Genomic DNA, 25,390 nt, shown 5'->3' with positions numbered 1-25,390 from the left:
GATTCTAGATGTTGATTCTACAATAACCCATACAAAAAGCTATAGTAGAACTCACCCGTAGCAGTTTTTAGGCGAGTCTGGGAGTGAGAAATACATATAAGCTTGCAAGGTATTTTTTAAATTTCCCTGGGCCACCCACGATATATCACTTGCAAGTTCCGGTAAAGAGGAAAGCTCAAGGATTTTTATACATAAGAGTTCCCACAGTATTCCCCATTTGTTCAGCCGAGGAACCCTCTGGTCCGCAATCCAGCGCTCTGCTGAATAGCTCCGGGCATAATGTAATAGTGTTTAAGCCCGTGCTGCGATTAAAAATTCAGTTTTATTTTCATTTAAGTCGGTATTAATCTTTTCACTGGAGTATCTGGATACCCTTATGCTCGTACTCAAGCAGTGGCGTAGCCACGAGGGGGGGAGGGGGTTTACGCGCCCCGAAATCTCCAGTAATCCCCCTCCCCCCCCCCCCCCCCGATTTCAAATTCCTTGCTACGCCTCTGGACTCAAGATTCCAAATTCGCCAAAAGGTGTCTCAGAGTAAATAATAAGCAGGAGCGCTCAAAGTGGCTGCGCGGTTACCAAAAGCCGATGCCGACTTTGAAAATCCCAGCTTTTGTATTTCAACTGAAAAATGGAAAATTCAGTTAATGTAATGCTTTTTTTATAATTGCGTTTATTTCAATGCCGATACCTCTCTTTTTTTTATTATTCTTTCTTGTGGTAATAAAATTTTCTATTGAAGTCAACGACGTGTAAACAATCGCAAATCGTCGGAATCACTCAATCGGAACCATCGGATCCACCGTTTGATCTTCGATTTTCCCATTTCATTCTTGGTCCAAGACGAAGAATCCGACCATCCCTCTTGCTCATATTTACTCTGAACGTAGGTTCCTCTGAAAAGACTACAATATAATCAAATTTTCTGGGTTTCAAGAACTTACTTATTACTACCCAAGTGAAACATTGGCGTTTCGTATAAAAGGGTATCTAATCTTTGTTTATTATCAAAAATTACCTAGACTTAAGATAAATATATAATAAAAAATATAAATTTTACGTAAAATTTTTAATAATAATAAAAGTTTTAAAAATTATTACCGATTAATAGTAATATTTCTCCTCAGATCTTTCCATATAGTCCTTATAGTTCCTGCGGTGTAGTATGCGCAATAGCTATTAGGTATTCGACTCGGGTGGTGGCTGAAAGGGCTGCATTGAGCCTTCTCACCGCCCCTTGTACCTCGTTATTCCCCTCTCCGTGCCGCGGTGCACTGTCCGCCGCTGGAGGCGCAGCTGCTTGCCATTCACTTATTCGCCACGGCAACCAACCACCCTCACCCCCTCCCTCTTCTCCATCATCCTCCACCTACCCTCCTTCCGTTTCACTCCACCGAGAGATCCAACTCCACCACTCTTTCCATATCCTTTTCTCTATCTTGATTCAACCACCTTCCACAATCCGACTTTATTGAAAAGCCTCCTTAGCGCACGTCTTCCTTTCTATTATTTCACTCTCTCACATGCTTGGCCGATCAGCTGAAAGAAAAGTTGATCGCAAAAGAGTCGGAGATCTGGTGCTAGTGGCACGCATCAGCTGGCTCCGTCAGCTGATGCGTGCCGCGGTGTGGTGAATTTTATTCCACGTTATCATCTATGAAGATCCGAAATCGTAATTTTCTATTGTTAATCGCTAGATTACTCGTCATGTTTGCGTATAAATTCACGAAATCAAGTCAGTTAATTTGGGAAGTAATTGGAATTATTTTTCTCCATAAACAATACTTTGTAAGTTTCATAATTTTATCATCTTACCTTCCATAATTTGTGAATATTTGGATGTACGCTCAGATGAAACTAATAAGCGAAGGAAACAGTATGTAATATATTCTTGTGCGTAGTGATGCCCCAAAGTTCAGAAACATGGACCATTGGAAAAGCTGATCAGGAAAGACCAGAAGACTTCGAAACCTGGTGCTGGCGGAGGGGATTAAGTTCAAATGGATAGATAGGATGAGAAACGAGGACTTGAACCGTAGAATAGGAGAAGAAAGGGAACAGGGGCGCCGACTTATAAAAAATATTGGGGGGGCCCATATCGGGGGTCTTACCCCGGGAAGAGGTTAAATTCAAAGTGTGTCTCAGCACCGTAACACTATCATAATTCACACCACTTGTTTTCAGTTAACCCATGCTTACTACCTTAAAATTATTTGTTTTAACACATTATTGAATGCATTTTAAAAGGTATCTATCGTCAAACATGGGAAAACACCAATATATTTTTGTGACTTTCCCAAAGCATAATATAACTTAATTATTTTCTTGAATTATTGAGGGGGCTCAGCCCCCCTAACGAATCTTTGAGGGGGCTCGGGCCCCCTCAGGCCCCATGGAGTCGGCGCCACTGAAAGGGAACTGTGATGCAGTATACCAATCTAAGGACTACTATGAATGAATGAGTGCTGCGCCGCGAGTGTAATTCAGCCATGATTGTAAACTGTATTTTAGGGAATGTTAACGTGTGGTAAATAGGCTTGAGGATAAATCGTTCCTGGCTGTTTTCTACCGTTGAGGGAGCCGAACTTAGTGTCCCCAAACGTTCAAGCAAGTTCCTTGGATTCGTTGTTAGTTTTTGTGCACCCCTAAATCAAATTGAATTGAATCCCTAAACGAAGGGAGATGTAACGACCTCGGTTGGTGTGGCGGATCGCTCTATATTCCAATTCCATTCGCTTTTGAGGTGTGCCAAAGCCTATTGCGGTGAGTGGAGGGGAATTTATTTATTGAGTGATATACCCGTTATGTTAGGTTTTAATACAAGCAGGGATGAATTCCACCTCCGCTTTTGCGTGATTTCATTCTTCATATGGAAACACATAATAATAATAATAATAATAATATATAATTTATTCCATTTACAATCAAATATTACATTTTAGAACATACTTAAATATTTTGGAATATATAGGTACCCCTTTGAGTAGTTTTGGGGCTACCATCCTAAACTTTTTACATGGGTCTGGTGCTAGCACACATGAGAAGTAAAATTTCTTTGTATTCAGTTATTTGTTCTATTGCCGATTGCATTCATTATTACAAAACGTATTTCAAATATTTGGACAAGGATAACTATTTTTCTTATATAAACGCATAATTACATACATAGAATATATAATAATCCTCTCATCGCACACAAAATCGTTAGATTATGTGCAATATTTATTGCCGTAAATAATTGGGCCGATTATGACCTTCTTTCACTGATTACATTTTTCCTTTTGTGGCTCGCATTCATTTGTCCGTATTTGTGTTAAACCGCGAGTGAAATGAGTGGCCTTGACCAGAGGCGTAGCCAGGATGATGTTTTGGGGGCACGAGCACGACCCGAAGGGGTCAAAGGGGTGGAATCCCCCTCTGGGGAAATTGTGAGCATTTTCATCTCAATCAATCACATTTTATGCTATTTTGGGACTTAAAATCACAGAATTGATGGGTCGTAGGGGACAGTGGCGCAGCGAGGGGGGGTTTTGGGGGATAAACCCCCCCCCCAGAACTCAGAGAAATTTTTAAGTTTAATCCGTTTTACTAAATTGGATTAGTATTACTTATAGAAAAGTGTTAGGATTAATCAAATATCCCTCTTAAAGCCTTAAAACTCGCTATTTTGAACCATTCATGATAAAATTTTCTGAAGGTGGGCCCCCGCAACTCCCGCTTACCCTGGAAGGTATGCAATACCCCACACCCCTAAGTGTTATTTGCGCCAAAAAGCCCGCGGGAAACTGTTTTTCTAAAAAGTGCTGGGCTATAAAATATATTTTGCAAAAATGAGCTTTTTTAGAAATCTGTTCACCAAAAGCAATAACTTTTTCTCGAAGAAAAAATGTAACCTTTATTCGAAGGAAAGAATAATAAAATATAAATAAACCACTCTTACAGTATGAAAGATATTTTTCTGCTAAAATTAATTGGTTTGGAGGGAGCACTTACCCCCTCCCGGCTATGCCACTCGCCTTGACTGTTGGCATGTAAGTTTTAACAAATGATTCCCTTCTACCAAAAATATAACTTGATGGACGAAAGGAAATAAAGGACGCTGGTAGATACGCTCGGCAAACCATGAGCGGAAAATCAACACCTTATTACGAATGAAGGGAGTTAAGTGATTTTTTTCCCCCTCGCGTTCATTAATTTTAAAAGGTGCGGTAATTACCGCTTTTACCTCCCCCCCCCCCCCCTTCCTGATTCTTTCTAAGCCGTCTCGCTCCTTGGCTTCGGGCATCCCTCCCATCCGTTTTCATGAGTAGGTAGTTTATGATTAAAATTAGAGCCGCACAAACCTTGGACTTGAGCTTGAAGACATGCTTTAGTGATTTTTCCCCGCAGCGAGGTTCACGTAACGTCCCAGCCTGTGAACTCGATTGAACGTGAGAGGATTTGGCTTGTTTGGAACTGGATCGAGTATTGGCTTATCGCTCTGAGAAAGTTGAATCGTGGGGTGCTTAATGGGAGTAGTGGTATTGTGAGTAATAGTAATAATAGTAATAATAATAATAATTTCGAATGGAAGGATATTCATTTATCCCACGAATTAGGACTATACAGTATCCAGTACTGTATACTGTGTTGACCTTAAGTTTTAACTTATTATTTTCTTCTGCCAAAAATATTACCTGATTGACGAGTTGGTAGCTACGCTCACCATACTGTTTACCGTACTATATACTATAGTACTGTGGAGTAATACTGTATAGTATTAAGGTATACTGTGTAGTCCTAGATTTGGTTGATAAAGGACTGAATAGTCCTGAATTCGTATGGATAAGGTGATATTACGTTAGGTTAATAGTGCGTGCTAATCAGTAACATTTGGTGTGTTCCTTAAAGTTCTCCTTTCGATGGAAATTTTGTGTTTCCGTGCGAAGGTTCTTTTTTAATACTATATGCTGTATAGTGTTAAATTCGGTTGAAAAGTAAATGTCTTTATTACCACTTGCGTATTACAATTATTACCACAACGATGACAATTTTTCATAGCAATTAAAGAGATGGACACACACATAAATCCATGCCCTGGATGGGAGAAAATCTACCCAAACGGGATTCGAACCAGCGGTTCGAGAAATAGCAGGCAAGGATTTTACGTCTGCTTTTCTTTATTGCCTGTTAACGCAGGGAAACTGAAGTTCGTAATATTTATCCCTTAGAATCGAGCATGGAAAGTTGTCGATATAATTCAACGATAGGTAATAAGATTCGAGACTAACGAATTTCTCCGTTGACTTAGTTAAAGCATATCTTATTCCATTCCGTTAACCTTTCGCGAGGAATTATTAAATTTGTAACATTTTACCCTCTGGCCGGATGATCAAATAGTATTGCAACTACTGATGTTGTACTGTCGAGTTTTGAATTCCCGGTCGAGTGTTATTGATAAATATTAAGCCCGTTACGATTGACTTAATGATTTTCTTGTCATGAGTTCAGTGACTTTTGCGAATGCTTTGTAATTGCATTGAAGTCTCGCGTGTCATTACGTCGGATGTTTTGATCGTAGGCTGTCCATTGCTCATCACATATACACGAAAATCTTCTTGTGTAAAGACTAATAGGTCTAAACTTCGCACGTAGATGAAAATATATTCTTTCAATAAATGACTCACCTTTTCCCTGTATTCCTTATATGTTAGTGGCTAACCTCTTAGCGACTCTTACATAATCATGATATCTTATGTTGATAACTGCGTCAGAATGCTTAAGTGACACTAATCTTGGTCCTACCCCAAACGTATTGCTCAGTATCTTGCAGAGATATTTAATCATTGATACTCACGATTGAAATATTTTGTCAATATTAATAGAACTAGTTGATAATATGGTGAAATACGTGGTAAAAGTCACAGCTCATAATTTAGTGTTGCCCAGAAGGATAACTATATGAGCTTATTTTTTGTTTTCCATGTGCTGTTTAGTTATTTGATGATTTTTGTGCATTATATCAGTAGCATTTATTATTATTGTAAGCGTAAAAAGTGTAAAGTATATCTTCTTTCTTCTCGCAAGATGGTCGGAAGTAAGACGATAATGATATACATAACAGAGAGAAAACACATCAACCTTGAAAATAAGTTTGTAATTCTAACAAAATATATTGCGTTCAAAGTTTTATTTCCCAGCATTCACGAAAATAAATTGCAACGTAAGATAACTTCAATAAGGACCTCTGGTTTTTGTCTCGGGAGAGAATGGAATTTTTGATGACTGGTGTAATGCATACTTCCTTCAGAATGATGTTAGACGTTGCTAGGAAATGATATAGTGCATTGCAGTTTACAATTTGGTTACTCAGTTGAAAGAAGAAGGGCTGATAATAATCCACGCGGACACAAAACCAGGGGAGGGTATATGGGCGTCGACCTCGGAGGCGCTGGGGTAAAGTCCTCGCCCGCCGTACCGAAGATCGTGGGATCGAATCCCGCCTGGGTAGGTGGTCCCTATCCAGGGCATGGATGTTTGTGACGTCCTTTCTCAATCCTCCGTTGTAAAGGCCTCTATGTGCTGTTTACGGGGAAGTTAGAAATAGAAAAATAAGAAATATCTATGTTTGGAGATTTCTGAGATGCCTGCGTAAAAAATCGTGTTGGTATTGCGGGAATGAGGATATCAAAGCTATTATTACTGTGTATATTTTACTCAATTATCCTTAAATTACAGATAAGCCATGAGCTCGCATGAAAAACGCGTTTCACAGCTTTTTACAACAAAAAGAAAAAATCTTTGTGGAAAACGGAGTGGAGGCAAAAAGTTGCCTATTTTTGTCCACATGAGTTAAGAAGTGCTCCTTAGCGATGTTATCAAGATAGCGATATGTGACAATGAAGCAAGACATTTTTTAGTTGTACCACTGGTACGACGCGTTTTAACCATTAGGTAGGTCATCATCAGTTACCTAGATACCGTTAATGCATTCATTGTATGAATGTCATAGTATTCATCACATGTAATGTAAGTACCGAATAATGTCCCAACGGTTGAGGAGCGTAGTATCAGTAATAAACATTGTGCCATCTTGTTCTTTATCATCGGTTACATGTTCTTTTAGCTAAATATCGCATGCCTGAGTAACCTTTATTAGGACACTCAAAACTCCATGCAACAGATTGATGTTCGGTAAGAGGTGAAGAAAGGGGAAGATAGTTGGATTGTGGGTTATAATGGAAGGAAATAGAAGAATCATCGAAGGAAGTTCTATGTAGTGGGTTGCACTGGCTGAGGTGATTTGCTATGTGCTGTGTAGACCTGCCTTCACGATAGAGAAGAAATAAGAAGACTTGAATGCTTCGAACAAGTTCACAAAAATAAGAATAATCCCAACCACATAGTGAAAAAATTTTAGACGAGTAGTATTTGTTTTTATTACAAAAATATATAAATACATGCTTTTATATAATAATAATAATGTTAATTTAGCTATATTAATTACAAACAAAGCTATATAAAAATTCTAAGGAGTTTAGATGACCTAGAAGGCGAACCTGCATTTAGGTTACCACCATTATATAATAACATTCCATGCATTGGTTTGTAATAAGTGGAAAAAAGGACGTGTACCAACATTAACAAAAATAATATCTTTGATAAAATATATTATCACATTTATCAACCTTGCATCAATTTCTATAGTTTTACTTCATTATTTACGTCATGTATGCCTGTTTACGAACGCTCTTTTACTAATTACCCCGTTACTCTCTCTGCTTGCAGGTTAACACGCACGTCCTAGGGCCCCGGCCATGAGCCCCGGTGCGGCCCGCCGGGCTCTCCCGCCGCCACCGGGCCCTCCCAACCTCCCCGTACCCGACGACCCGCTAACCCTCCGCACCGCCTCCCTCTCCCCGCGACGCCTCGTCCTCTTCCTCGCCGTGCTGGGCGCAGCCTCGACCGTGGCCACCCTGGTGGACGGCGGCGAGGGCGCCGAGACGCGGGCCGCCACCGCCGTCGCAGCCCTCTCCGGGGACGACGACCGAGGGTCTTGGGGTGGCCGGCCAAGGAGGGACCAGGGGGACGAGGCCACGCACCGCTCTTGGCTCGAGGACGTCGCCAGGCCCTCGCCGCCTTGGCTCGACCCCACCACCATCCACGGGCCCTCGCCGGAGCCCCTGTGGGAAGGAAAAGCCATCGCATTGGGGTCATCACAGAAGGCTGCGGAGGACCCTGGGGGTCCGGAAGGCACCCCTCATGCACCTCCGACTCAGGTTCAGCAGTCTTCCACGAATGGCAGACTGGGCCCCACATCTTTCCCTCGGTTGGGGTCCTCCGGGCCCCTCCAGACAGTTCCGGAGGACCCTGGGGGTCCAGAAGCTACCTCCCTGACATCTCCGACTCAGGTTCAGCACTCTTCCACCATAGGCGGACAAATACCCTCCGCGATCCCCTTGATGGCTACTGGTTTAGGTGCGTCTAGGCCCCTCCAGAACGTTCCTGAGGATCCTGGGGGTCCAGATTCCCCTCTGACACCTGCGACTCAGGTTCAGCCGTATTCCACGGTCGAAAAACATAGCCCCTCGACACATCCCTGTCGGATTTCCTCACCGGGTCATCCCAGCGGTTTTCAGGCTTCGAACTCGGGTCGTTCGTCCCGATCCGTCGGCGTCGACCCATCCGCGAGCCATACCTCTACCTCGACTTCTCTGAACGGGCTGGGGAGTCCGTCAGTTGCCACCCAGCCCGGCAAGGAGACTGAAAACCCCCGCTCGGAATCTTCCGCCTCGACTTCCCCGGCGACCTCACCTTCTCCCTCTACGTCTCTCGCGGCCCCCGACCACGCGGCGCTGGGGGCCAACTCTACCTCAGACGGAGGGGACGACATGGCCGAGGTGATCGTCAAGAAGCACCACACGCTAACGATGGGATACCTCACGGCGCTGAAAGGAGAGCGGAAGGATCGACAAGGACTGGCCATCTCGGGAGCCATCTCCCTCGCTCTTCACGAGGTGAGTTTTACAGGACACTCATTTCAACAATGGTCTCATTCCAGTAATTGCAAATGTGGACTACATGTGAGGGGAAGGAAAGCCAAGGGGTACAGATGATTTGTTTTTCTAAACCGAGCTAGGTACAGAAATTGATAGAGTGAATATAGGTACTAAATTTGATACCCAAGGGATACCAGTGAGTCCTTCTTCTGTGCTGATATGGAGTGGAAAGTCAATTGCACTACTAAATATCTAGTTGATCTCGTGTGTTTTCTTAATCTAATTTCTTATTCTAACCCTGTTTAGAAAAAAAAATCACTTGTACTCCTTGGCTTCTCACCCCGTCATATCTAAACTATTTTTTTTCCAAGGGGTTTTTATTATTAGAGTTTCCCTATTCTGGCGTGCATTTATTCTTGGTTTGATTAATTGTAAACGGCAAATGCTTGGTCAATTTGTACGTTCTAACAGAAACATTCCAGGAGTTATTGTTTTTTTTCCTTTTTTGGAAGGTAGTAGAATATCACACTACGTGGATAGTATATTTTTCTTCTTCCTCTTTTTTTAATGTGTACGATTAAATACGTAAACTTATGGTACAGTGCTTTCTCTCGGCTTTGTCTCTAGTCTTGCCGTGGATATTATTCAGTCAGACTGAAGGAAGCTCTTCGCGTGAATTTTTTATCCCTGCGCAACGCTGGTCTATCCATTAATGAAAGCGATATCAATATCAATGATTCAAGTGCCCCGCCTTCAGTCACTCCATCTCAATTATTCCACCTATTTCATTTCACATGATGCGCATTTATGGTTAAAAATTTCCCATGCCTCCACATTTACCAAACTGTTTTGCATTCTTATCTCCGTTCCCAATTTTGTTATTAAACTTGCGTGATGTATATGATTTTGTTCTTTCTCGGCGTATAATACTGGTGAATTGTTCTTGGGTTTTCCGCGAGATGAGTTGCTTGCAGGCCGGCGTTTCGATAGTTACCTCTGCTATCGTCCTCAGGGCATGACAATCCGAAAACTGAGCCTTGTTATACATATAACAGTGTTTCATCAAATCCAAAAGTCGTCAGGTTCCTTCTGAATTGCTCGCGCTAATTTTCTGTTTTTTTCCGTGAGTCTTCGTAGTTCTGGGTTCCAGGCGGCGGTTAAAGCGTAGTCTGTGTCACGGTTTAAGTTTTTTTCCATTCGGATATCGATCACCTCCTTCGTTATCCGCCCCGGAGTATACTTGGCCGTTTCCTAATGTAGTCCCACGTCTGTTCCCTGCCTAATTAGGACTACTTAAAAATATTTTACTCGAGTGGGATATTTCACGTTGTATCATTGAGAATATGAGATATAGAACATATTTCACAGCCACCGGCTCCCAAGGATGTATATATGTTGTTTCACTCTCTTCATTGAATCACGTAGTCTGTGAAGTAAGTAATTGTTACGACCCTTTTAGTAAAATTGATGACGCTGTGTTGACTTCTTTAGTTTTTAACTTCACTCGTATGAATATGGACAGTTGCCTCTCTCCCCGCTTTTGTACATAACAACAATGGCGGCCCCGGCGCTGGTCATGGGGGCCCGGCCCATGAGGGCCCCCTTGACGAGCAGGGAAAATGTAATAACCACTTTAAATAACTTGTTTATAAGTTTTTAATGTTGCAGAGAATCTCAATTATTTAAATAATCAAATATTAGTGACTTAGCTTGTGTATATTTTTAAGTTTTCATTATATAAGTAGCGTAATTGGCTTTTTTGGGGGTTTTCAAAAATTTTTGAAAACCCCCAAAAAAGCCAATATTTTAGTAATATGATAGAATTGAACACATGTTCAATTTTTATGATGCCGTAAACTACACTTTCTTAACCATAAATTCATCATCATCATCATCATCACTGGTCAACAATCCTAGGATTGGTTTGACGGAGCTCTCCACTCAGTTCTCCTATCAGCTAATCTTTTCACACCTACGTAATTCTTCTCTTTCACATCTCTCTTTACTTGTTCCATATATTTTGTCCGAGGTCTTCCTTTTCCATTCTTGCTTTCCACTTGCCCTTCGACGATTGTCTTCATCAGGCCATCATGTCTCAAGATGTGGCCTATAAGGTTGTTCCGTCTTCTTATTAAGGTTTTCATGAGGCTTCTCTTCTCTCCTACCCTTCTTAGGACTTCCTCATTACTAACTCGGTCAATCCATTTGATTTTCATCATTCTTCTGTAGCACCACATTTCAAAGGCCTCTATCCTTGCTTTCTCCGCTGCGGTCATTGTCCATGCTTCACTTCCGTATTGGAGCATACTCCAGATGTAGGTTCTTATAAATTGTTTCTTTACTTCTATATTTAAGTTTCCCGCTGTAAGCAGGTCTCTCTTTTGGTGGAATGCTCTCTTCGCCTGGGCTATTCTGCTGATAGTTTCTTTCTTGCTTCTCCCGTCACTAGTTATCTTGCTTCCCAAATAACAGAATTCATCCACCTCTATCAGTTTTTGCCTCCCTATTTTAATGTTGGTCTTGACTTCTTCTCTTCTGCTGCATACTAAGATCTTGGTTTTCTTCGTGCTTATTTTCAGTTGATATCTGCCCATTACCATATTAATCAGAATATTTTTCAAATCCCTCTCTGTTTCTGCTATAACGGCTATGTCATCGGCAAATCTTAGCATGCTAATTTTATCTCCATGGATATTCACTCCCAATTCCTTTTCTTTGATTTCATTAATGGCTTTCTCAATGTAAACGTTGAAAATTACGGGTGACAATGTACAGCCTTGTCGCACTCCTTTCTTAATTCTTGCTTCTTCACAGCTGGGCCCTGATTTTATCACGGCTACTTGGTTTTTGTATAAACTGTGGATGATTCTTCTGTCATTATAAAGAACCCCAATTTCCTTAGGATTCCAAGCATTGTGCTCCAATCCACGTTGTCAAATGCTTTCTCTAAGTCCACAAACGCAACGAATGTTGGCTTGTTCTTTTCCATTCTCTTCTCTATGAGCAGTCTTAGGGCCAGTATTGCTTCCCTTGTGCCTTTGTTTTTTCTGAATCCAAATTGGTCCTCATCCAAGTACTCTTCTGCTTTTCGTTCTATTCTTCTATAGATGATCCTTGTCAGTATCTTTGACGCATGTGTAGTAAGGCTTATGGTCCTAAAATCTTCGCGCTTCTCCGCTATTTTCTTCTTAGGAATAGGGATTATAATGTTCCTCTAGAAATCCTTTGGTATCTCACCCGTCGTATACATTTCACTAATGATTTTGTATAGCTGGTTCAACGTCTTCTCTCCTGAATTTTTAATTAGCTCTGCAGGAATGCCATCAATGCCAGACGCTTTATTTATCCTGAGATCTCTTACAGCCGCATCAAATTCCGATCTTAAAATTGGGGCTCCCATGTCATCGGTATCGACTTCCCTCTCGTTTTCAATAGCATTCGTTCTGAGGCGACTTCCTTTGTACAAATCTTCCAGATATTCCTTCCATCTCTTCCCTTTTTCTTCGTTTTCAATCAATAGTTCTCCGTTTTGGTCTCATAGGGTATTACATCTTACGCCCCTCTCCTTAAAGTGGTTCCTCACTATCCTATAAGCGGCCTCTACTTTTCCATGTTTAAGATTGTTTTGCACGTCTTCGCATCCACGTATAAATTCATGTGTAGGTTTTAATGTAGAATGGGAAGCCTTTAATTCATTTCCATCCATACAAATCTATATCTATATATATAAAAGAAAGTCGAAAATCGTGTTAGTTAGAGCACTTATAACTCGAGAACGGCTGCACCGATTTTAGTGACATTAGGCTCTTTGGATTCGTCTCAGCCCCGGATAACATATAGGACATTAAAAAATAGGAAAGTTCACACAAAAAATTCAACTTTATTTTAAGAGATATGTTTTTAGGAGTTGATTGTTGAGACGGTCAAAAAAATAAGACTTTTTTCGTTTTCACTAATGTAGTGACTGATCTTTTTAACAATATTAAAAAAAAAAATAATGTTCAAACATGTTAAAAATATTAAAGTAATAGTAAAATAGTATTAAAATAATTGAATTAAATATAAGCTCAGCTCGAATTGAGTTGTCAACAAACACATAACTACCGTGTGTGTAAACAAATACCCAAGCAATTGTTGATTATCAGTAATGTCCATGTACTCTGCAAGAATTCAAATCTTTTAACTTTGTAATAAACGTAGACGAAGTCACCAACTATCTATCTGAATATTTAAAGTCCTTGGACGCACCTGGCTTACCACGGCACGATTTACAGCTAAAGGTAGGCACTGTGTTCATGATCTTTCGAAACCTAAACCAACCAAAACTATCCAAGGGAACGTGTTTGGTTCTTAGAAAACTGATAATGAAAGTGATTCACGCCACTATACTCAAAGGAAAATTCAAAGATGAGGAAGTTCTCAATCCGAAGATTCCAGGATCCCACCTTATATGCCCTTTTGAGCTTAAACGTATTCAATTTCCAATTCGTGTTGCATTCGTGATAACGATTAACAAATCGCATGGTCAGCCTTTCAGTTTTTGTGATGTTTGTTCTCATGTGTCAGTGAAAACCCATGATTTTCTCATGGTAAATAATATGTGGTATGTTTACGAGTCGGTAAACCATCCGCTGTATTTCTTCCTTCGCTTCAAGGGCGCAGCTAGGAATTAAGGATAGGCGCAGCTAATACTGGCGGGTCTGTAGGGTATAGAAAACTCGCCAAGGTAAGCGAGAGGTGTGGGCGCCCTCCCCAGACATTTTTTAGGATAAAAGGTTCAAAATGGTAAGTTTTGCGGCTTTGTGAACAGTTAAATATTTTGTGGCTCATCCGTCCCCCTAATATTAATAACCAAATGTTTTATAAAAAGATTCTCTGAGCTTTTGGGGGTGGGGGTTTAACCCCCAAAACCCCCCTCGCTGCGTCCCTGCTTCGCTTCGCTATTTTTATTTAGCTTCATTCGCTTTATCTTGCGCATGATAACAAAACAAAAACTGTTGTTTATCAGAAGGCGCTTGACGCAAGACATTAAACCCGAATGCGTAGGGCACACCATGGTTGGTTTACGCATGCAGCACGTTTACGCAGTGCATTTTTTCCAAACAGAGATACTATAACTGGCGCGCCTAAAGCCATTTGATACGAATGCGGCTTCATAGGGGCTTTTCTTACACTATTTTGAGCATCAGTCAAGCGTCGGTCTAGCGTTGCGTTAACCTGCCCCGTGAACGAGCCAAGTTTACCCAACGGAATTAGACCTAAAAACATTTTTTTACGGTTAATAACACAAATAGCCAACAACTGAATGCATATAATTTTTATTTCATCAATATTTGCTCATTTAATTTATAATAAATCAAATATGACTAAAACGTTACAGCCGCTCTTTATTTATAAATGGTGCAACTAAACGATAGTTCATTGGATGGTAGGCGGTACGAAGTTCGCCGGGTCAGCTAGTATAGTATATATAGGGCCCCCAAAAATTTTCCCTGGGAGGGCCCAAATCCTTAGCGCCACCACTGCATAACAGGAATAATAATGATCACTCATTGCATCCCATTTAGCTCCTGGATTTATTTATTTAAGGAGTTGCTCACATACAACATTTCTGCCAATTTCTAGTGACGCAGTAGCAAACAAATGTATGTTGTAGTCTTCTCACCGACAACCCTGTGAAAAACTCGGTGGCTTCAGCCGACGTCCTCAATATCCCATTTTTTTATTTTCCTGTTAAAAAAAAGATCTCCAAAAATAATCTTTCACTTTCACGTAAAAAAATTACATCCCTCTCCAACAAAAAGGTTTTCGGTGGTTTTATGACACTTTGAGTTACGAAGTGCAAACAGCTGTGTGTTTGTGATTAAAATAAATCAATTTTGTTGGTACTCAACGTACAATTTTGAAATATTTCCTGCCTGGTCCGTATATCTTGTCATGTCAGCATGCCTGAAAGGGCCATATTTTACCCCATCACCCCATCGTTTGGAAATGTAAGAATTTTGAGCATGTTCAAGTTTAATGCAACTCTAGAATGAGTTTCCATTCATTTTAAGTGTTTTCACGGGAAAGTGTTCACACTCCTTTCTTTTATGACCGAAGTAGATAGATTATTGACTTGAGTGTATCATGACAGAATAAATAGAATCATCAGTTAACCATTTCCTGAGTTTCTTATGTGAAATGAAATGTAAAGCTAGGAAAAAATTGTGATTTTTCGAAATCCACGGAAACACTTTTCTCACAAAAGTAGGAATTACGCCCTGTTGACAACAACTTTACCAGGTGTTGGTATGGAGTTGAACTCCTGAGACGAGTGGCTACTGGTTTACATCAGCGTAAAGGGGCATTAACCTACTAGGAATGGTGATTAGCAGTAAAAAGGTCAAATATCTCCTGGTAGTGGCCAGTATCAAGGGATATTACCATATCTATCGACAGTTATGTAAACTATTCAAAGTTCGATTCCATGATTGTTTCACGGTCTGGTCTTTGATTGGTGTAATGTTTTACTTATACGTCAGAGTGAGAGTAACTCAAGTTGTTTATTATTTATATTTATTATCATATTATATTTATTGTCAACGGGGCTTAATGCACTTGTAGGTAAGTGGTGTTCAAATTTTAATCAATTAGCTCCTTTCCGAGTATCTAGTTAAGTATATGGTTCGCATTTCAACGGCATTAAAATCTCAATTCAACGATTATATCCATTTTTGCATTTGGAAACAATTACACTTCCCAGCTGATTAAGTTGTGCCGCCTTCGTATTTCGCTTTTCATGACGCTTCCCTTCTCTCTTATTTAACAATGCACACTTATTTATAGTTTCAAGCTAAACGTGTTTTTATTGTAGTCTATATTTATGACTTTTCCTTATTTCATCTCGCTAATGTAATTTTTACTCGGACTACTGCGTTGAGTATTATTATACTAATAGGATACGGTAAAATTTCTCAATTTTCATTTAAAATTAAAGGACATTTTTTCTAAGGAAACGTTTTGAATAAATTCTGACGGGATTTTCCGAAAGAGGTTGGGCTTGTTACCGGCTACCCCAAAGAGTCATAAATAGGGAGTACTTTTTATTGTTAGTGTTTTCGCAGATAAATGGTTACGATTGACTATCAACTTATATTTCGTTCATTTTATTTATTTGGCGTTGTATCACTTATAAACCGTCATCTATAGCATTGTGATATTCTTTTAAAAAATGGTAATATTTGTTGCTATAACTTCCAAGTTAAACTTCGATGAACTTCTTAACTTACTAGGATATCTCATCCTACAGGTTCATATATTTTTATTTTAGTTAGTGACAAAGCGTAATAAAAGAGTAAGGAAAGAAGAACAAATGACGATAAGTAATTTGAAGCCGGCTGCTCTGATATTTCATCACCTTCCATTGAGAATGTAGCATTGCGTTTATGGGTACTCCAAACATGTTGGGGTTGTTATTTCTCGTTATAGTCCAGAAATCGATAAGGAGAATTTTTATTTTTATGGCATTCGTTTTTAACTCCTCACATCATCGCATCTGTCCGTCGTTCCAGTTTAGCAGCGCCATTTGGTTATTGGTTAGGCTTTACGTCAATGCGTTGGGGAAAGGCAAGAGTGCCCATGTTCGGTGACAGTTATACCTTTCGGAAACGCATTAATTGTCCATCAAGTATAGACCTGCCTTTATGTACCTCTTTGTATGACATCCAAACTCTGTTTCCCCCTCTGTGCTAAGAATGTATGGTCCTCGCCTAATATGAGAGTTTACGACCTTCCCAATCAATTTTTGAGGAAAACGTTGATTGGAAATAAAAATAATCATGCTACCGAGTGATTCTTTTTTTTAGGACTTAAATAATTTAGCCTTTTGGTACTTATTGGTGGTTGTTTTCCGTTTATGTTGATGTCAGAAGACGTATGTCATGCCACAGGTCTATGATCTTGTATTTGGAGATTTTTCTTCATAAAACTCATCTTTTCGTAAGAGACTAGGTTTTCATGGCAAGCGAAGGTAATCATTTTGCCGCAAATAGTTTTAAAGTTTTTATTTTTATTTTTAATGAAATGGTAGGTATTCAAATGCTTGTGATGCATATATTTAAACAGCTGCTTTCTAGTTCTACTGACGAAATGCGCTCTTATTAAGCGCCTTCGTGCACCGTCGCTGGTACGAAAGCTTTTACGTGTAAATTGAGAAATGTCTGGCACAATTACTTATTTTAATGTTTTTAGAAAGGGAGCTGTATGGTCCAAATCGCTGTAACACGCATCAGGCTGCCTATGCGTTCTCTCATGTTAAGCGTGCTAACATTCACAGACTAATTGATTTTAAGACTAAGAATTCTTCAGCATGCTTGTATATACGCTGCTTTATGATTACTTTGAAAGTTCACGTATTGACTAGGTCTGTAATTCCCATGGGAAGTACTTTTCTCTGCATATTGTGTTACTATTGCTTTACCAGCTCTCGTAAACAGGCTTTGTGTGAACTTATTAAAATTTCTTTGTAAATCAAGCTTCTCAGTTACTCGAACTACCTGATGCGCCTTTTTATTTATGAAGCCGGAAATTACCGATAGGGGTATTTGAACACGATTCCGAACTATTCGATTAAAATTTTTGTTTTTGTCGAATTTATTTTTAATAATGAAGAATCTATTTTTAGAATAACTTATTTATATTCAACACATTTTTTAAATTACTGCTAGCGTATTTTTCTTTCAATTTCTTTCACGGATGGGGTTGCAAGAATTTTTGACCACGCAGGTTTCTCTCTTAAAAGAAATAATCTTGATAAGTTTTAGCAACAGTTCTCTTGATACCTATGTATTTTTAATTTCCACCTCTACTAAAAATGCACATTAAGGAAAAGACTTGTAACTTCTATTAAATATTATTTTATTCTGTCTAGGGCGAGGCAAATGTCGGCCGTTCTTCATTTCACACTTCTATTCTTCTCTTCGTTTCATAAGTGGCGCAGCTTCTAATTTGGGAAGTTACCAATTTAATAATTTGATTTGTATATTGATTCAAGTCCACTAGGCAGGCCATTATTTTTCAGATTTGAGAAAAATTATGTTTCCATTGTATCAAAATGGTCCAAGTGAGATTTATATTCACGTGGTAAAATTTGGTTACTTTAAAATAACGGGAACCCGTGCCCCAAGGGCCCTAAGTACTGAGGACCTTCAATTGAGTTTTTTTGGCCTGTAAAGGCAATATCCTAATGAAGAACGTGAAACTAATGTCTCAAAGGACTGAATTTCTGTTTTTTTTTAACCCATATCTGAGAGTTTGTGAGATTTCGTCCGACGTAATGCGATCCAACCCCCAGGGCGCTACCCCGCACCGCAGCGCTTCTGAGGTACGGCCCGAACCACTTGCTAGACTCCTCCCCTCCACCCTCTCCCAGAGGAGCGTCTAGGGTTTCAACTCCCCCCCCCCCCCTTTTCTTGATTTGTTCGCGACTTACGGGGTTAAAGTGTACATTCTCATAACGAACGAATTGTACTTCTTCCTCCTGTGAGCCCCGCCTCCCCCGAATTTTTGTGCTAAATTAACAAATTAATTAAGAAATATATGGGTAATGATGCCAAGAATAATGTTATTTCAATTTTCAAAAACACCTTTCTATGGTTGCTAGGCTTCATTTTTATACAACTGATGAATTCATGCTTGACTTGTGAAACATATCCAGTATGGAAATTCAAGCAATAAATCTTTTTTACGTTCACTTGTTTATTTAAATAGGCACGATTCTGTTTTTATAACATATTTATATCACACCTGAAGTTATATCTATATTATGAAACACGGATCGTCCCTATTCAATTTACAAGTGAACGTTATAAAGTTTTATTCTTTTAGTACTTTCATGATGGCAAGGTTTCACAAATGGCCTTAAGGTAAGGCAGGAAGTTATCAGCTATATAAAAAGTGAGCCTAGCAACTGTAGAATGGTATTTTTGAATAACGGAATTATAATACTTTATAACTTTTTTATAAACTTTTTTTTTGTTGTTTGGCAATATTTTAGCACTATTATTATGATTTGAATCGTATAACAATCGTTATTCATTATTAAAATTAAATATGGAGATTGGTTCAAGAAATGGCCACCAAAATCCGATGGCGGCGCTGCGATCATTTAACCCTTTATTAGCCGGCGTTAGTTCTAGGAATATCAAACTTGAAGATTTTTCATTTAGAAAATGTGTACAGTTTCAGGTCAATTATAATTATCAAAGCAGCTTTGCATTTGGCCATTTCATTTTGCAGCATAAAATGATTAGTAGGTCATATCTATCTTTAATAAAGTCATTAATTAACTGTGCACATATTTTTAAATGGCGTTTCTTCGTGTTGCTATGGAGAACACTGGGATAGAAAGAGTCAAAGGGATGAGAGTCATTACAACAAATTTGTGTACATCAAAGTTCGTTCGCGATAAAAACTTTTTAATGAGTATTTATTTTATTTTGTGTTATTTTAGGTCATTTTCCTAAATTTTCCTTTTATAGAATGGACCTCGTAAAATTAGGCATAGTAATAGTAAGGTGTGATGTAAGGTGTCTTGGGATAGTCCCCTTTCTTGGTTTCCCTCAAGCCTTGCAAACACTTTCTTCCCCTCCTCCCCACCCCACTCACATTGCACATCACGGTATGACAAACAGCCCGCATGGTGACCCGACTCGTTTAAAAGCCCTTAAGCCAACTGACGACCCACGTCTCCCACGTCCCTATTCAAACTCGTCCGTTCTCCTTCACGTCGTTCGCTGCCCACGGCCCACCGCTGTCTCCTCCCACATTCTGGACAACTCATTGGTTTGCCGAGACGCTGGCCATCATCTTCAAGTCTCTTTCCGAGTACCCCCGCTATTCCATTAACTGCTATTTTGAGTCTCTGCCCACATGTCTGGCGGCTATTTTCGCCCTTTTTTTCCCTCCTCCGTAAAGCTGTTCGGTAAACACGCAGTTTTTCCCCCTTTGCATCGTACGTTTACGCCGTATATGTGTACCTTCAGTTTTTTCTCTTCTCCGCGGAGTTCTTTTCTTCTCGCAAGAGAGTTGTTCGTTGGGCATTGTTGGGGTTTTTTAAAATATTTATAATACTTTTTTTTACGCGTACAAGTAATTAATTTTGCTCGATATCTACAGTTCATTTCATTACCTATACCACGGGCGTGGCAGGAAAGAAATAGTAGCGTAGAGATCAGTAGAATAGAGGAGACAAAATAAGTTGTTGGAGCGCATTTTCACCATGTTGCTTTTCATTTTTTCATAATTTTACTAGTTTGTTTACGCTTATAAGTAATTTTGCTCGATCTACGGTTCATTTCATTAATTAATTAAAATCGCTTATTCAGAAATATATAGTAAGCTGCGATTTGCTGATGACTTAGTAGTCATAGCTGAGGCAGAGAATGATTTCAAGAAGACTTTTACAAATAGACAGCAAAAGGAAGACTAAGATATCAGTATGCAACAAAAGGGAGGAGACAAGGGCAAACGATAATCTAGGAAGACAAAAGCTTGAAGAGATGAAAGAGTTTTCTTACCTTGTAAGCCGAATTATCAACAATGGGCGAAGCAAGAAAGAAATAGTCAGTGGAACAAAAATTATGTGCATAAATATATTGTATGCAAGAAGTAAATACGAATGATAAAGAAAAAAATTGGTAAAATTGCCAGTGGTGGATATATATCTTTAAGGGGGCTATCAGGTGTCCAGCGAAGGAGATGATATGCTATATATTTTATGTCGATGCAATAATATTCCATATTGGCAGAAGTTTTTAGTACATCAATTTATATTAGCATGCTAATTATGTAGTCCATGGACACCTTGTGAGAAAACTTATTTCCAAGAATCATCCTGTTCATATATTATATCTTCGTGAACATGCAATGTCTCGCCATATACCTAACTCGCAAAATCATTTGGAAATTAATAGAGATTTATTTTATTAATTTGAGTTAGTTTTTGTGTTTTGATTGATATAATTTTTTCACGGTAGCGGGATCTTATTACCTGTTAATCAAGATCAAAAAGTATACGGACTTCATTTTCTGTATCCATCATCTGAAGTCTCTATGGAGGTGCTCTCTGTGTGGATGTTAGTCTTATTCTTTGGTGCAGCCGCTCTCATCTGCATAATTGACCATGCGCCCATTCATATAGATTGTCACGATAAGGATATGATATTTTGTGACGCAGAATTGTTATTTATCCTGGTTGATGTAGTAGCTTGAGTTCTGGCTAGCCTTCCGTAGCTCCCTCGGCCGTAACTAGAGAAATATTTCGGAGGCCCTCATTAGGAGAAGGGGACGCATTTATTTATTTATTTATTTATTTATTTATTTATCACAACCCCCGTAAACAGCACATAACGGCCTTTTACAACGAGGGATTTCAATATTAACAGAGTACAACACAAACATCCATGTCCTGGAGAGGGATCACCTACCCAGGCGGGATTCGAACCCGCGACCTACGGTTTGGCAGGCGAGGACTTTACCCCGCCGCCACCGAGGCCGGCATTTCGCGTGTGTATTCATTTGGATTATCCCTTGGATTCAGCGTCTCAAACATCCCAGGAGCAATTCTCATCCCGGCTGAACCCAAGAGTAAAATAGTAAAAGTAATAGTAAAAGGATAACCCAAAAGCATTTTGGTCATATGTTAGGGAAGTTCAAGGTAAACGATCTACCGTATGTTCGCTGAGAAACGACAATGGAGATGTGTTGACAAGCAGTTACGATAAAGCCAATTTATTAAATTCCTACTTTAAGAGCGTGTTCACGGAGCCTTCCGAAAACTCACCCGAGACCGATGACAATCCCTGTATACAGATGCCAGCTATTGACATTAGTACGCTCGGAATAGAAAATATATTGAAATCGCTTAGTCCAAATAAATCACCTGGTCCAGACGAAATCCCTTCTCGCGTATATAAAGAACTAGCCTCAGAAATTGCTCATTACTTGCAGTTAATATTCAGTAAATTATTAGACGCGCAAAACTTATTAATGGGAACTCAACATGGATTCAGGAAAAGCAGATCGTGCGAAACTCAGTTAGCGCTTTTCGCCCATGATATTTTAGCCTCCGGGGAAGACAACATTCCAGTAGACGCGATTTTTCTTGATTTCAAAAAGGCATTTGATAAAGTACCCCACGGAAAGTTAATAATAAAACTGAAATCTTATGGTCTAGACGAAGATGTCATTTCCTGGATTAGAGAATTTTTGAGCGACCGCGTCCAAAGAGTAGTATTAGACGGCGCAGTCTCCAATGAGGTTAGAGTCACTTCTGGCGTTCCTCAGGGTATTGTCATTGGCCCACTCCTATTCCTTCTTTATATAAACGACATTGGCGAAGTAGTGCAAAGTAAGTTACGATTATTTGCAGACGACGCTGTAGTTTACAGAGAAATCCGTTCCAGCAAAGATATGGATGAACTAACGAATGACCTTGCTGCTATCCAAGCTTGGTGCGATGCGTGGCAGTTGGAATTACATTTGGAAAAATGCGCCGTAATGAATTTCTGGAAGAAGAATAACTCCCTACAGCGTAACTATTCGGGGCACCCAGTTAAAGGCAGTTGAATCCGTGAAATATCTAGGGGTTAGACTCAATAATGATCTATCGTGGAATGAACATATTCGAGAAATAACCGGTCAAGCTAATCGTAAAATGGGTTTTGTTAAAAGAATATTAGGAAAGTGCGACGACAAAGTGAGAGAAATTAGCTACTTTTCCCTCGTTAGACCACATTTGGAATACGCTGCCAGTGTTTGGGACCCTCATGAAAAAGGCTTAATAACAGAGTTAGAACGCGTGCAAAGAAGAGCTGCCAGGTATGTGAAAGGTCGTTACGATAGTCTTGTTAGTGTAACTGACCTCTTAGATAAACTCGGATGGGAATCTCTGTCGGACCGTAGATTCAAAAATAGACTAAACCTTTTAGATAAATTCAAGAGCAGTTTCTTTTCTGACGAAGTTAACCATATCTTGCGGACGCCAACGTACTATGGAAGATCAGATCATATAAATAAAATAAGAGAGATAGATTGCAGAACAGACAGATTTCGAATGTCATTTTTTCCACGATCAATAAGAGATTATAACGGCAGCAATAGAACTCGTAAATAGATTGCATGACTTTTAGTGTAGCCTACTAACCTACGTAAAAATTAATGCATGTTTCTTAATTCAATTATTATTTCCAACAGCATATAGTAGCATAGTTTGTTAGTATACGGGACGTTTTTTGGACGGTGTGGTGTGCATGTGGGAGTCCAAATGCAAGCTGCATGCAGGTGATTGATCACCCCCTGCCAAACACCCTAGAGGTGGCTCGCAGGGTATTATGTAGATGTAGATGAGTAAAAACTTGGGTACCAGAATGCACTAGGGTGCTGATTAGCAACTAAAACCCGAAGCTAACGTGGGAACGCCCATTTCAGCATGGACAGGTGGTATTGGTTGAAGGAAATTTACAAGTCAGAGAATGGATTACTGGTAAATTTTATTGAAGTAAAATCCTGATACTTCTCCAACTTATATTGAGTATCAAAATTAATGGAAGTTACATTTCTAAGCGAAGTAAACGACATGAGAATACACGCTACCTCGTCGTAGTCAACCCATCAGACTTAACACGTGATCTTGGGATTTTGGTATTTCAAACGTGGCCACATGCGTAGCAGCCGAAAATCTCTTGTCTAGACTTACAGGGTTGAACCATCCCATCCCTGTGTCTCCCTCCCCTCCCTGGCTACGGCCGTGCCTTGTTCTTGGATAGATTCGCGACAGGTTCATCCAAACCTGCTCAATACCCTGCGAGCCACCTCTTGGGTAGATGTAGATGTTGGGTGTTTGGCAGAGGGTGATCAATCTACAGCATAACAAAAGTATCCCCACATGCGCACCACGCGATCATAAAAATATTGCGTATAGTGATAATTTTAAAATATTCTTGCCTATTCATGCGTAGGCAAAACTTTCCATAGCGAATTGATGCAAGGTTAAAGCATGGTAAAAATAAATACATGCAATGAGTCACTCTTCTAGCGAGTAACGCCATTAATTTCACTAATCAAGACACTATCTTTGATAGTACGAGGAAAGAGTGACACGTTAAATATCTTTGTCTTGTGAAGTCCCTATCTCCGATGCACAGTTAACGCTGCATTCTCCGAGGGCTTTTCATTTGGATTTTATTTTTACTTGTATATGATGGTTTTCTCTCGTATTTTCCACGTGCTTATTTCCGATCATCTTCGAGAACTCCATTTGAACTGTGGACTGATCGAAGACAGTTGCGGAACAACCTTGCCAGCGTGTCGCGGTTGGAAGGCTGCAAGAGAACTATTTATCGATCGTCCCCTAATTCTTTTGAAAATCGTGACTGAAGCCGACTCATTTGGATAATGAAGGTCGTATCATTGTTGCAATTTGCCTTGCGGCGCAGAAGTTGACGAATTTCATTTTTCTCCTCGTGAAAATCAAATGCCTTCAGGCGTTTCGCAGTTACAATGTATCAATTATCGTTACAATAACATTCGTCGACTAAAACAAGCCTACGACCTTGACCCATTTCGTACCCAATCAATAGCCAAGAATTTTTCTGCATATTCTTGTGTAATATCACTGGCGAAACTAGATTTTAACTTTGGCGGGGGGGGGGGGGGTTCAAGATCATTGTAAGGTTGATTTTTGTCTTGCCTGCTGGTCTTTAAGAAAGAAATTATAATGTTATGGACAACGTTTTGGTATATTTCCATGACTTTTTCAGGGCATTTAATATGATTTTTTGATTTAAAATATTAAAAAACACATTGATGATAGTGATATCATATTCATGGCAAAAAAAGCCCTGAAAAGGGTATAAAAATATACGCAAACTTTAGCCAAAAAATTTTCATTTATTTCTTAAAGACCTACATTGCAAGACACTAATTAACGTTAAAAATTGTAATCTCATAAAGGATGTAATATCCATCCCTTATGAGATTCGAATAGTACGTAGGTATTATAGGTTTACATCAGGCGTCATGTGTGTCCTAAGACTTTAATTTGTTTCCAAAGTTTGTTCATATTAATTTTAAATATAGTATCAACTTCTTTTTAGCAGTGATATATCAAGGTTGATCCTCCTACTTAATGACGTCATCAAAGTAGTTATAAAGGTCTACTAGCCAAATTTATTCATGGCCTGTTTTGTCGTATTTACGTGTGATAAGTGTCTTTTCTTAACAGGTTTCTAAAATACAGAATCATCTTCTTGTGAAGTAGCTATGGTGAAATTTCTTTCAGTTTTGTTATCAATCTAGGATTAAATCGCTATGTATCGTGATATTATCTAAATGTGTCGGCACAAGTCTTCGATCATAATCTATCACCATTATCC

General features: G+C 39.5%; 1 protein-coding gene across 1 annotated transcript in view; it reads left to right on the top strand.

The window, feature by feature from the left end:
- The window catches only part of LOC124166068 (receptor-type guanylate cyclase Gyc76C-like), a 279,411-nt gene that overhangs the window by 138,560 nt on the left and 115,461 nt on the right, over positions 1 to 25,390 (top strand). The window contains exon 2 of the mRNA XM_046543687.1: positions 7,765 to 8,993. Within this exon, the coding sequence (XP_046399643.1) occupies positions 7,794 to 8,993 (1,200 nt within the window). The 5' untranslated portion in view covers positions 7,765 to 7,793. The remainder of the gene's footprint in view (positions 1 to 7,764; positions 8,994 to 25,390) is intronic.

Source organism: Ischnura elegans, chromosome 9 (assembly GCF_921293095.1).
Source record: "Ischnura elegans chromosome 9, ioIscEleg1.1, whole genome shotgun sequence".
Taxonomy (NCBI): domain Eukaryota; kingdom Metazoa; phylum Arthropoda; class Insecta; order Odonata; family Coenagrionidae; genus Ischnura; species Ischnura elegans.
This window is presented reverse-complemented; position numbering and strand designations above follow the sequence as displayed.